We start from the raw sequence: 14787 nt of genomic DNA, 5'->3' as shown, positions 1-14787 counted from the left end.
AAATTATGCTATTTTTACAGTGATTTTATAATAAAAAATATCACTTATTTATTTAAATATCACTTGTAAGAAGGAATTTGCAAATCTGTTCGTTCAGCACTTGACGGGTTGTAGTCTGTTCTGATTCCTGGTGAGTTTGGGGGTCGTTGCGGTTGGAGGAAGAATTGAGCGATGTTTCTCTTTTGACATGAGTGATTTCCTGAATCTCATTATCAAATCGTGTGTTCGGGCGAACGAAGTGAGCAAGCTCATAACCAAGAGGACATGCTCGTAACTCTCATACCTGGGTCCAAGAATTATTTTAGTTGCCAGTGTTTGAACGTATTCTAGTTCCTCTGACATGTAGGCAGTGTTTTGTGCTTGGGGACCCCAGACAGGACAACAATATTCAAGGATTGGCCTGATGTATGTCCTGTAAGCCAGTAAGAGCTGACGATCTGAGAAACCCAACCTTCGCATACTCGTTAGACTTAGGATTGAGTAGTGTTCTTTACTTACGATATTGTCTACGTGCAGTTTAAACAAGCAATCACTTGTAAAAGTCACGCCTAGTATTGTCGCGGACGAAACAGTCGGAAAGGGAACATCTGGTATTGTGATATCTCGTTTGAGCTGGTTGAAGCGTAGAACTTTCCATTTCTGCTCGTTCAATTGCATATTAATAAGCTGGAAGAAATATATTGAATTAGAGGAGTAGAAATAAAAGCTGCTCAAACTTAGTCTGTCCAGAGGTGGTTTTAAACACGGCCTTTAGAATGTTAAAAGGGCCAAATGGGCCGAACGTCTGGTTCACTTTTATTTTTACTAAGTCCAATACCCTTATATTGTGCCTCTTTTCTCGTTCCTTTTCCTCAATTAAAAACATTTTTGGCCATTCTGTGTTTCAAATATTTCCTATTTGACATCGTTTCACTTGCACTGATTAAATTGTCGTTCTTTATAACTGCATGTATTTTTTTCAATTTTTAATTTTTAACACAAACATAAATCAAATTTTGAAAATAAGACTCAAATATTGTATACATTTTACATTCGTCTTTTTTAAAGGGATGCTTCAGTTCAATCTATTTGCCATTCCAATGGTAGGGCCAGATATTTGTGGTTTCATTGGTGATACCGAGGAGCAGTTATGCCTGCGATGGCACCAGATTGGAGCTTTCTATCCATTTTCCAGGAATCACAATGGCTTGGGCTATATTGTGAGTATAACACAACATTATATAAAATAAAGTGACAAGCGTGGTCAATAGGCCATTTTTTCCAAAAAAAGGTCAACTTAATACAATTTTCTCTGTTGACCTATTTATTTATATATATATATATATATATATATATATATATATATATATATATATATATATATATATATATATATATATATATATATACTACTACTACTAACAACTAACCGCAGCACCAAGCTACCTGAGGCCAACACAGCTGTGCACGCTCCTCCTCCATCCCAATCTTTTCAAAGCCTCCCTTTTTACACTCGCCCACGAAGTTCCCATTTCCTTTAAATCTTTCTTTATGTCGTCCTCCCACCCCAGAAAAGGACGACCTGCTTTCCGTTTAGCCCCAGACGGTTGGCCGAAAAGAACAATCTTCGGCAATCTGTCATCGTTCGTCCGCACAACGTGCCCTAGCCACCTCAACCTTTCTTTCATTATAACCCTAGAGAGCGGTATTGAACCACATTTTTCGTATAGCCTGTTGTTTGAAATACGGTCAGTCAGCCGGGTACCCAGAACAATCCTTAAGCAATTCCTCTGGAAAACATCTAGCAAATCTTCATCCGCTTTTCTGAGCGCCCATGCTTCAGAGCCATATTTGACCACTGTCATCACTGTAGCTTCTAATATTCTAATCTTAGTTTGCAGACTTATCTTCCTATTCTTCCAAACTTTTTTTAACTGTAAAAAAAAAAACACCCTGAGCCTTGGCTATTCTAGTTTTAAAATCTTTACTGCTTCCACCATCTTTACTAATAATACTACCAATGTAAGTGAAGCTGCCCACCTGATAAATCTTTTCATTACCCAACGTCACCTTTTCATTTTCACTTATTCCTAGCCTTAGTGACTTAGTCTTCTTAGCATTAGTTTTCAAACCTATTCTAGCACCCTGAACTCGCAAAACCTCTAAAACTTCATTCGTTTTGCTCACGCTTTCATGTAGGATGCTTAAATCATCAGCACAATCTAAGTCCACGAGACTTTTTCCTCCAAATTTAATTCCGTGATATCTAATTGCCTTTTCTGTGCTCCTTAAAACAAAGTCCATCAAAATAATCAATATAAAGAGGGATAGAACACAACCCTGCTTAACTCCTGATTTAATACAAAACCAGCTGTTAACCTCATTTCCTACCTTAACCGCAGCAGTGTTACTCTCGTACATAGCACTAATCACTTTAATTTATTTGTCTGGTATACCATACAGAGATAAAACGTTTACTAAAGCTGTCTTATCAACAGAATCGAAAGCTTGCTCATAATCTATAAAACTGAGGACCATAGGTGTTTGACTACTCAGGCACTTCTCAATTATTAGCCTAAGAGTGAAAATTCGGTCGACACATCCTCTACCTTTTCTAAGACCGCCCTGCTCTTCTCTTAAAACTTTGTCTGCAGCATCTCTCAGTCTAAAAAGTATTATATTACTAAGTAATTTACTACCTACAGAGACAAGACTAATGCCTCGATAATTACTATACTTACTTTTATCACCTTTCTTATAAAGTGGCTTAATTAAGGTTTTCCTAAAATTGCTAGCGGCTTCCTTGTTTTCAAAAATCATATTCATATTCTTCAGTAACTTATTTCTAACCTCAGAGCAACCATATTTAAGAAACTCTTTTACCACCCTATCAGCACCTGGAGCCTTATTATTTTCTAATCCTATTTTCTTAAAAAAAAAAAAACTGCATTTTTTTAATAAGACTGTCATTGGCTATACCAAGGAGCAGTTATGCCTGTGATGGCACCAGCTTGGAGCTTTCTATCCATTTTCCAGGAATCACAATGACTTAGGCTATATAATAGGCAGCGCCATATCGCTGCCTAAGTAAAGAACGGTGATGGAACAATGTATTATTTATTTATTTTTTTTCTAAGCCAGGGCACTTCGTATCGAAGGAGGTGTCGTAGAAACTTCGAAAAGGGCTCATTCGATTGGAAATTGGAATGGCTAGTGCCCTTTTTGACAGTCGAAAGTGATTGGAAGGCAACTAACACCCCTTCCGCGCCCACCATTTCCCCAAACACATCCAATAAAAATTTTGACACAGCCATTTCGTTCAACGTAGTTGATTTTCAGATAGAAATTATGTTTTTGAGGAGGATACTCCCCCCCAACCCTCAGGGCAAGGGTATTAAATTATGCCCTGGGGGCATATAAGGTTTTTTATAGAAAGCATTGTCGTAGGAACTTCAAAAAGGACTCATTCGATTGGAAATTCTAAGGGCTAGTGCCCTTTTTAATAGTCGAAAGTGATTAGAGGGCAACTAACCCCCCTCTCACACCCACCTTTTCCCCAAACACATCCAATCAAAGTTTGATATAGCATTTGATATAGAACTGCATTAAACAAAAAATGAGCAAAAATAAAGTCAAATAATCTACCAAGCGTGAAACTACCGCAAATCAGCATCGATAAATAAATGAAACCCAAAACCAACAGAAATTACAATAAATAACCGAGTCAGACTCAAAACCGGCAGAAATTAACATAAGTTGGGCGCAAAACCCCTATGCCTTCCCAAGGCCAGAACATAATTTGCACTTTACTGAAAAATATAAATGTTTTTACTTTTATAACTTTAATAAATCAAATAATGTAAACATTTTGGTTACTAAATATCAGTATATGTATATTAAAATGACAATGCACATTCATTTGTATTTTTTCAGTAAAGTGCAAATTTTGTTCTGGCCTCGGGAAGGCATAGGGGTTAAACAATATGGCTATCTCAAAATTTTGATTTGATGTGTTTGGGGAAATGGTGAGCGTGAGAGGGGTGGTAGTCGCTCTCCAATCACTTTCAACTATTAAAATTGGCCCTAGCCCTTTCAATTTCCAAACAAAAGAGCACTTTTGAAGTTTCTAAGACAAAACTTTCAATAAAAATCTTATACGCCCCCAGGGCATAACTTAAAACGATTGCCCTGATTGCTGGGGGGAGGTGTCATCCTCAAAGAACTAATTTCCAGAACAATCTACTACATTGAACAAAATGGGTATCTAAAAATTTTGATTGGATGTGTTTCGAGGAATGGTGGGCGTGAGAGGGGGTTTAGATACCCTCCAATCACTTTCGACTATTACAAAGGGCACTAGCCCTCTCAATTTCAAATTGAATGAACCCCTTTTGAAGTTTTACGACAACTCCATCTATAAAAACCTTATATTCCCCCAGGGCAGAACTTACAACCCTTGCCCTGGGGGCTCTGGGGGGTTTGTCATTCTTAAATACATAATTTCCAGAACTTTTAACTACGTTGAACAAAATGGCTAGCTATAAACTTTGATGGAATTTTTTTTGGGGAAATGGTGGGCGTAAGAGGGGGATTAATTACTCTCCACTCACTTTCGACTATTAAAAAAGGCAATTTCAATTTCCATTCTAATGAGCCCTTTTAGAAATTTCTATAAGAAATTTCTATTTAAACTTTATATGCCCCCAGGGCATAACTTACAACCCTTGCACTGAGGGCTCTGAGGGGGTTATCATCCTAAAAGACCTAATTTCAATAACTTTCAACTACGTTAAACAAAATGGATATCTCAAAATTTTGATTAGATGTGTTTGGGAAAATGATGGGCGTGAGTCGCTCTCCAATCACTTTCAACTATTAAAAAAGGCACTAGCCTTTTCAATTTCCAACTGAATGAGCCCTTTTCAAGTTTCTACGCTTTCAATAAAAACCTTATACGCCCCAGGGCATAACTTAGAACCCTTGCCCTGAGAGCTGTGGGAGGGGAAGGGGGTTGTCATCCTTAACGACCAAATTTCCAAAACTTTCAACTACGTTGAACAAAATGGCTATCTAAAATATTAATTGGATGGGTTTGGAGAAAAGATGGGCGTGAGAGGGGGGCTAGTTGCCTTTAAATTACTTTCGACAATTAAAAAGGGCACTAGCAATTTGAATTTCCAATGGAATGAGCCCTTTTTCAAGTTTCTACGACAAAGACTTCAATAAAAACCTTATATGCCCCCAGGGCATAACTTATAACCCTTGCCCTGAAGACTGTGGGGGGAGTGCCCTGCTCAAAGGTGTAATTTCCTGAGCTTTTTACTGTGTGGAACAAAATGGCTATTTCAAAATCTTTATTGGATGTGCTTGGGGAAATGTTGGGCGTGGATGGGGTGTTAGTTGCTTTCCAACCACTTTCGACTATTAAAAAGGGCACTAAACATTTCAATTTCCATCGAATGAGCCCTTTTTGAAGTGTCTACGGCAACGCGTTATATGAAAATCTTATATGCCCCCTGGGCATAATTTACCACCTTTGCCTTGAGGGCTGGGGGGGGGGGCTGTCATCCTCAAAGACCTAATTTCCAGAACTTAAAACTCTATTGAATAAAATGGCTATCTCAAAGTTTTGATTAGATGTGTTTGGGGAAAAGGTGGGCGTGAGAGGCGGGTTAGTTGCCCTCTAATCACTTTCGACAATTAAAAAGGGCACTAGCCCTTTGAATTTCCAATCGAATGAGCCTTTTTTACAGTTTTTATGACTACGCCTTCTATAAAAAACCTTATATGCGCCCAGGGCATAACTTACACCCCTTGCCCTAAGGGCTGTGGGGGACTGTCCTCAAGAACATAATTTCTATCTGGAAATCACCTACGCTAAACAAAATGATTGGATGTGTTTCGGGAAACAATGGGCATGGAAAGGATGTTAGTCGCCTTCCATTCACTTTCGACTATTAAAAAGGACACAAGCCACTTCAATTTCCAATTGTTTAAGCGCTTTTCGAAGTTTCTACGACAACTTCTTCGATTCGAAATGCCCTGCTCTAAAGGCAAAAATTAATAAATAATACATTGTGACAACATTGTTCTTATATGCCTCCAGAGCATAACTTAAAATCTTTGCCCTGAGGGTTGTGGGAGAGTGTCCTCCTCTTTTACTTAGTCCCCGTTTCTTGTCTCGTTCTCGAGTGTCCCCGTTCTTTGTTTAGGCAGCGCAATCGTGCTGCCTATGATTTATACAACAATTTTCTATATAAACTTTATATGCCCTCAGGGCATAACTTACAGCCCTTGCACTGCGGGCTTTGAGGGGGTTATCATCCTAAAAGACTTAATTTCCAGAACTTTGAACTTCGTTAAACAAAATGGATATCTAAAAATTTCTATTGAATGTGCTTTGGAAAATGGTGGGCGTGAAAGGAGTGTTAGTCGCTATCCAATTACCTTCAACTATTAAAAAAGGGACTAGCCCTTTCAATTTCCAATTGAACGAGCCCTTTTGAATTTTCTACGACAACGCTTTCAATAAAAACTTTATATGCCCAAGGGCATAACTTAAAACCCTTGCACCGAGGGCTCTGAGGGGGTTATCATCCTAAAAGACCTAATTTCCAGAACTTTCAACTACGTTGAATAAAATGGATATCTCAAAATTTTAATTCGATGTGTTTGAGAAAATGGTAGGCGTGAGAGGGGACTTTCAGAAATATGGATGTGTTTGAGCAAATGATGGGCGTGGGAGGCGGGTTAGTTGCCCTCCAATCACTTTCGACTATTATGCACCCAGGGTATAACTTAAAACCCTTGCCCTGAGGGCTCTCGGGGAGTGTCCTCCTCAAAAATATATTTTCTATTTGGAAATCAACTACGCTGAACAAAATGGCTATCTCAAAATTTTTATTGGATGTGTTTGAGGAAAAGGTGGGCATGAGAGGGGGGTTAGTTGCCCTCCAATCGCTTTCGACTATTAAAAGGGCCTAGCCTTTTGAATCTCCAATCGCATGAGCCTTTTTTAAAGTTTCTACGACAAGGCCTTCTATAAGAACCTTATGTGCCCCCCCGGACATAACTTAAAACCTTTACCCTGAGGGTTATGGGGGAGTGTCCTCCTCAAAAACATATTTTCTATCTGGAATATACTACGCTGAACAAAATGGCTATCTCAAAAGTTTGATTTGATATGTTTGGGGGAATGATGGGCGTGGGGGGGGGCTATTCGACCTCCAATCTCTTTCGACTATTAAAACGGGCACTAGAACTCCCAATTTCCAATCGAATGAGTCCCTTTTGAAGTTTTTACGACGACCCTTTCCATATGAAGTTCCCTGCTCTAAAGGAAAAAATATTAAATAGTACATTGTGCCAACATCGTTCTTATATGCTCTCAGGGCATAACTTAAAACCCTTGCCCCGAGGGTTGTGGGGGATAGTCCTCCTCCAAAAAATGTTTTCTATCTGGAAATCATTTACGCTGAACAAAATTGCTATCTCAAAATTTTGATTGGATGTGTCTGGGGGAATGATGGGCGTGGGGGGAGGGGAGGGCTAGTTGCTCTCCAATCACTTTCGACTATTAAAAAGGGCAATAGCCACTCCAATTTCCAATCGAATGAGCCCTTTTCGAAGTTTGTGCGACAACTCCTTCGATACGAAGTGCCCAGGTATGGAGTAAAAAAAAAACATTGTGCCATCATCGTTCTTTACTTAGGAAGCACTAGTTCGCTGCCTATGATAACCCCCTCAGAGCCCTCAGGGCAAGAGTTGTAAGTTATACCCTTTGGGCATATAAAGTTTTTATAGAAAGCGTCGTCGCAGAAACTTCAAAAAAGCTTATTCGATTGGAAATTGAAAGGGCTAGTGCCCTTTTTAATAGTCAAAAGTGATTGGAGAGCAACTAGCCCCCCTCTCACGCCCACCATTTTCCCGAAGATATCCAATTAAATTTTCAGATAGGCTTTTTCTTCAACGTAGTTGAAAGTTCTGATTATGGCTTTGAGGATGACAAACCCCCTAAACTCCTCAGGGCAAAGGTTGTAAGTTATGCCCTGGGGGTATAGATGGTTTTTATAGAAAGCGCTTTCGTAGAGACTTCGAATAGTGCTGCTTCGATTGGAAATTGAAAGGGCTAGTGTCCTTTTTAGTAGTCGAAGGTGATTGGAGGGCAATGAATCCTCCTCTCACGCCCCCCATTTCTCTAAACACATCCAATCAAATTTTTGAGATACACATTTTGTTCCACTTAGGTGAAAGTTGTGGAAATTAAGTTTTTGAGGATGACAAAATGCCCCCCCCCCCCGCACAGCCTTCAAGGCAATGGCTGTAAGGTATACCATGGGGGCATATAAGGTTTGTTTTTTATAGGAAATGTTGTCGTTGAAACTTCAAAACAGGCTCATTCTATTGGAAATTCAAAGGGATTGTGCCCTTTTTAATAGGCTAGTCGAAACTGATTGGAGGGTAACTAACCTCCTTCTCACGCCCACCATTTCCCAAAACACATTCAATCAAAATTTTGAGACAGCCATTTTTTCAACGTAGTTGTAAGTTCTGGATATTATGTCTTTAAGGATGATAATCCCCAACCCCACACCCCTCAGGGTAGGGGTTGTAATTTATGTCCTGGGGGCATATAAGGTTTTTTATAGAGAGTGTTGTCATAGAAACTTCAAAAACTTTGAAAATTCGAAGGGCTAGTGCCCTTTTTAATATTCAAAAATTATTGTAAGAAAACTAACACCCCTCCCACGCCCACCATTTCCCCAAAACATCCAATAAAAATTTTGAGATAGTCAGTTTGTTCAACGTAGTTAAAAATTCTGGAAATTATGTCTTTGAGGATAATACTCCCCCCACAGCCCTCAGCGTAAGGGTTGTAAGTTATGCCCAGGGGGCATATAAGATTTTATAGAAGGCGTTGTCGTAGAAACTTCAAAAAGGTCTCATTCGATTGGAAACTGAAAGGGCTGGTGCCCTATTTAATAGTCTAAAGTAATTGGAGGGCAACTAACGCCTCTCTCACGCCCACCATTTCCCCAAAGACATCCAATCAAAATTTTGAGATACAAATTTTGTTCAACGTAGTTGAAAGTTCTGGAAATTAGGTCTTTGCCAGCGTTGTCGTAGAAACTTCAAAAAGGAGTCATTCAATTGGGAATTGAGAGTGTTAGTGTTCTTATTAGTAGTCAAAAGTGATCGGAGGATGAATGCCCCCCCCCATACCCTGAATTTCCCCAAACACTTCCGATCAACATTTTTATATAGCAATGTTGTTGAACGTAGTTGAAGGGTCAGGAAATTATGTTTTTGAGTATGACAACCCCCACAGCCCTCAGGGCTAAGGTTCTAAATTATGCTCTAGGGAAATATAATGTCATATAGAAAGTGTTGTTGTAAAAACTTTAAATCGCGCCCATTCGATTGAAAATTCAGAAGGCTATTGCCCTTTTTAATAGTCGAAAGTCATCAAAGGAAGAATCACCCCCTCCCAACTCCCATCATTTCCCCAAACATTTCCGACCAATAATTTGATATGGTCATTTTCTTCAACGTAGTTGAAAGGTCTGGAAATTATGTCTTTGAGGATGACCTTGCTCCCCCCCCCCCTAGCCCTCCGGACAAGGGTCGTAAATTATGCCCTTGGGCATATAACGTTTTATAGAAAGTTTTGTCGTAGAAGCTTCAAAAAGGGCTCATGGAAATTGAGAGGACTAGTGCGTTTTTTATTAGTCGAAAGTGATCAGAGGGCAAATGTTTCCCTCCACGCCTATCATTTCAACAAACACTTCCCAATCAAAATTTTGATATAACCATTTTGTCAAGCCTATCAGAAAGGTCTGGAAATTGTGTCTTTGAGGATAACAAATCCCCCCAGTCCTCAGGGTAAGGTTTGTAAGTTATGCCCTGGGGACATATAGGGTTTTTATAGATAGTGTGATCATATAAACTTCAAAGTGGGCTCATTGGATTTGTAATCAGACTCTCTAGTGCTCTTTTTAAGAGCCAAAGTGATCAGAGGGCAATTATCCTCTTCCCCTACACACATGTCATATTGTCCCGAAATGTGTCTAATAGAAATTTTGAGATAGCCATTCTATTAAAAATAGTCCAAATATCATATAACAAGGGTTTTGGGGTTGAAATAAGCCCCAGAGATCAGGGGCAAGGGTTGTAAGTTATGCCCAGGGGGTATTAAAAGGTCTTATGGAAGGGAGGGCTGTTTAACTTCAGAAGAGGCACAGTCTTTCTCAATGAAAAAGACTATGTCAATATAAAAGAACAGAAATTAATGAAAAAAACTTTTTGTACAAAATAAGTTTTTTCAAAAAACAGTAAAGAACTCCATTAAACCAAAAATGAACAAAATAGAATCAAATAATCGACCAAGCATAAAACTAGCACAAATCAGTATCAATAAATAAATGAAGCCCTAAACAAAGAGAAATTAAAATAAGTCAAACTCAAAACGAGCAGAAATTAATTTGAGTAGGCTTCTAAACGCCGTGCTTTATAAAAGACAGAATAGAATTTGTACTTTACTAAAAAAAATTCTTTTAAATGTTTTCACTTTTATAACTGTAAGAAATCAAAAATCAATTAAGATTTTAAGGAATAAATGTCAGCATATGTATATTAAACTGACAATGTACATTTTTTCAGTAAATTCGTTTGATTTTTTTTTCATTAAAGTACAAATTATATTATTGCTTTTAGAAAGCATAGGTTTTAGAACCCTACTCGGATTAATTTCTGCTCGTTTTGAGTTTGACTTATTTTAATTTCTATTTGTTTTTGGGTTTCATTTATTTATTGATACTGATTTGTGGTAGTTGTATGCTTGGTAGATTATTTGATTTTGTTTTTATTTTTTGTTTAATGGAGTTCATTAATTTTTTTTGAAAAACATATTTTGTGCAAAAGGTTTTTTGATTAATTGTGAGTATAACACAACATTATATAAAATCAAGTGACAAGCGTGGTCAATAGGCCATTTTTTCCAAAAAATGTCAATTTAATACCATTTTCTCTTTTGACCTATTTACCTATATTTTTGCATATATATTTATCAACATAAATGGGTTCAATTTTTATAAAGACAGAAATAGACTGCATTTTTAAATAAGACTGTCGTTGGCGATACCAAGGAGCAGTTATGCCTGCGATTGCACCAGATTGGAGCTTTCTATCCATTTTCCAGGAACCACAACGGCTTAGGCTATATTCTGAGTATAACACCAAATTAGTTTTAGGTTGTTTGAGTTTTTAATTTGTAGGTTTATTTGATAAAATCTGAAGATTGAAAATCCTAGAACTCTGACTTTTTTAAAAAGACTTGAATTTCTAGAAATATGAGGGGTTTAGTTGTCAAAATGTAAAGATAAAATAACATGGAACTATAAAATTGGGAGAAAAGCTAGAAATTCTGAGAATTTGAAGGGTTTGGTTGTCAAAGTGTTAAAAGTCTTGGAACTCATAAGATTGTGTAAACACTTGGGTTTCTTGTAATAAGAGATGATTAGCATTAGAAAGTCGAAAATTAACTGGCTTACAATCCTAAAATATGAAAAACGGACATTTATTGAAATCTAAAAGTTTGTTTTCGAATCCTGTAAATTAGAACTTTTAGAACTGAAATTTTAAAGATAAAATCAGATTCAACAGGAAATTAAAATAAATAAGAGCTAATAAGACTGTAGAAGTTTACGCAGATCTATCGTATCTGTTGGTAGTTTTAGCATTCATTCGCATTTAAATAATTTGCTTTTCGTCGGCATTAAAGAGACTGAATTTTCCGAATAATTTTTCGTAATCTTTAATTGGATTAAGCAAAAATATAAGTTTTTTAAACAAAATTAAAGACCGAAGCTACATCTTGAGCAGAGTAAAAAAACAAAAAAACAACAACAAAAAAACAGAAATTAGAATGAAGAATGAAGTAATAGTTAAAAGCAACAGGTATTAAACTTAATAAAAAATGAAACCAATAATGAGCTTATAAGGTACTAAAAATACAACTGATATTCAATACAAATTCAGAATGAACAGAAATTATCAGATATATGAAGGGCGAAGTCCTCCCCCTTGTACCCCTATTATACTTTAAAAAAAACAGGTATTCTAAGACATATAAAGTTAGAAGAAACAGAAGTTTCAGCTAATAAAAAACGACGCCAATAATGAACTTATAATGTACCAAATGTAAAGCTGATATTCAAATCTAAAAATGAATGGAAACCACTAGATATATGAATTGAGAAGATATTCAAATCAAACTGAAAATGAACAGAAATCACTAAATATATGAACTGGGAAGATATTCAAATCAAACTGAAAATGAACAGAAATTACTAGATATATGAACTGGGAAGATATTCAATTCAAACTGAAAATGAACAGAAATTACTAGATATAAGAACTGGGAAGATATTCAAATCAAACTGAAAATGAACAGAAATTACCAGATATATGAACTGGGAAGGTATTCAAATCAAACTGAAAATAAACAGAAATTACTAGATATATGAACTGGGAAGATATTCAAATCAAACTGAAAATGAACAGAAATTACTAGATATCTGAACTGGGAAGTCGTCCCTCTTGTACCCCAATTATAGCACAAGTGTCATCGCGCTTTACTGAAAGCAAAATAAAAGAAACAGATGATTTGTCAAAAAAAATCAAGGCCGTATCCAGGTGAAATATGTTACCGGGCTTCAGGCCCCCCCCCGCGCCCAAATGTTCCATTCTACTCGTAAGGAAGATGTAAAATGCATATAAACAAATTTTGATGTGTTTTGTGAAGCTTCTTTTTGTAAGCCCGCCTCCCCCCAAAATCATATTTTCTCTCCTGAAAAAAAAAACTAAATAAGGCATGGCCCTGTAAAAATCAAACTGTTTAGAATGTTCTCAATGAAATACAGTTTAGAATTTGTTTTCAATGAGTTTTAGAAACTGCTTTCAATGAAATACTGTTTGGATTTTGTAAAGCAAAAGATACCATCATCTTCTTGTAAACATATATTAGCCCTGGGACGTCATTTTTCTTTGTTGCTTTGTTGTTGATGTTATAACTAATAAATACCAAGTTAATGTTTAAGTGAATTATTAAATAAAATTACAATAATCGAAAAGTAAGTATTTTCAAGGACCACACTGCCTTTTTATGACGAACAAATAATATTTCAATAGAGGAATCCCTATTGAACTTTTATTTATTTGTCTTAGAAAAGCAGTGTGGTCTTCAAAGGCCCTGTATCCTATGTATGGGGATGATGTGACCAAACAAGTATATAACTGTAAATTCTTCAAAATATCTTTTGCAATTGGAAGAAGAAAAGATTGTCCCACCTTCATTAAAATTTATTTTAAATTTAGACACCATTAAAGGAGAAAAGTTTACAACTAAAAGCTTTGAATGAATCCTGATAATGTAACCTTTAAGACAAACCTAGCCAGTGACCTGGAAACAATTTATGACCCGGAATTAATTATTTGTTTTGTGTAAATGTCGATGTTTTATGTGCATTAAATAAAAAAAATAAGTTTTTTAACTGAAAGTAAGGACCAAAATTAAAACTTAAAACGAACAGAAATTATTCTGTATATGAATGGGGCTGTCCCCTCCTCAACGCCTCGCTCTTTAAGCTAAAGTTTTTTTTATTATTTTAAAAAATAAAGTTGTTAGACAGAGTCAAACTTTAGCGTAAAGAGCAAAACGTTGAGGAGGGGACAGCCCCTTTCATATACGGAATAATTTTTGTTCGTTTTAAGTTTTAATATAGCTCCTTACTTTCAGTTAAAAAAGCTTGTTTTTTTATTTAATTTTTGAAAGTTTTTGAATTAATACTGGTTTTGATTTTAGCTCACCGTACATGAATAATTAAAACAAAATTTGCATACTAATTTTACTTTTATTTGGTTAAATGGCTTTCTCGAAAGTTGTTTAATTTTATTTACGAACGTTTTTATTAGTAATAAATGTACGTAACTTACAAATTAACTTACGTAACGAACTTCTCTATTCATATATTTTTAATATGTATATTAGGTGGTTTGCCCCCTAGTCAATACCTTACTCTTTACGCTAAAGTTCGGATTTTGTTCCAATTCTTTAAAAATGACCCTTTAATCACAAAGGCCGTTAATAAGAATAAATAGCTCTTAAAGAGCGAGTGCCTAGGAGGCGAACCCAATCATACACGTAATAATTTCTGTTCGTTTTAAGTTTTGATGTTGCTCCTTACTTTCAGTTGAAAAGCTTATTTTTTTAAATTTAATTTCTGATCTTTTTTAAATAATGCTGGGAAATCCGGCACCCCTTCATAGAAAAGTTCCTTCCCCCATGAAAACTTCCTCCATGGAAAGATCCTTCCACATGATCCCCACCCCCCCCCCCCCCACTACCTGAAAATACCCCCTGAAGACGTTTGTATACTTTCCAACAACAAATACTATATGTAAACATTGGGTGAAGTTCATAACTTTTAGCCCTCCCCCCCGGGGACTTTGGGGGATTAAGTCATCCTAAAAGACACAGTTATTATATTTTTGACCATGCTGAACACAATGGCTATCTTAAAATTTTGATCGGGTGACTTTGGGAAAAAAATGAGCGTGAGAAGGGGCATAGTTGCCCTCCATTTTTTGGTCACTTAAAAAGAGCACTAGAACTTTTAATTTCCGTTCGAATGAGCCCTCCCACGATATTCTAGGACCTCTGGGTCGATACGATCACCCCTGGGAAAAAAAACAATAAACACGCACCCATGATCTTTCTTCTGGCAAAAAATACAAAATTGCACATATTTG

The 14787-nt window shown here is 36.6% G+C and overlaps 1 protein-coding gene across 1 annotated transcript in view; it reads left to right on the top strand.

The window, feature by feature from the left end:
• The window catches only part of LOC148942917 (sucrase-isomaltase, intestinal-like), a 104014-nt gene that overhangs the window by 61825 nt on the left and 27402 nt on the right, over positions 1-14787 (top strand). The window contains exon 8 of the mRNA XM_089102396.1: positions 1048-1199. Within this exon, the coding sequence (XP_088958522.1) occupies positions 1048-1199 (152 nt within the window). The remainder of the gene's footprint in view (positions 1-1047; positions 1200-14787) is intronic.

Source organism: Artemia sp. Qi Xiang Cuo, chromosome 16 (genome assembly GCF_049724085.1).
Source record: "Artemia sp. Qi Xiang Cuo chromosome 16, ASM4972408v1, whole genome shotgun sequence".
Taxonomy (NCBI): domain Eukaryota; kingdom Metazoa; phylum Arthropoda; class Branchiopoda; order Anostraca; family Artemiidae; genus Artemia; species Artemia sp. Qi Xiang Cuo.
This window is presented reverse-complemented; position numbering and strand designations above follow the sequence as displayed.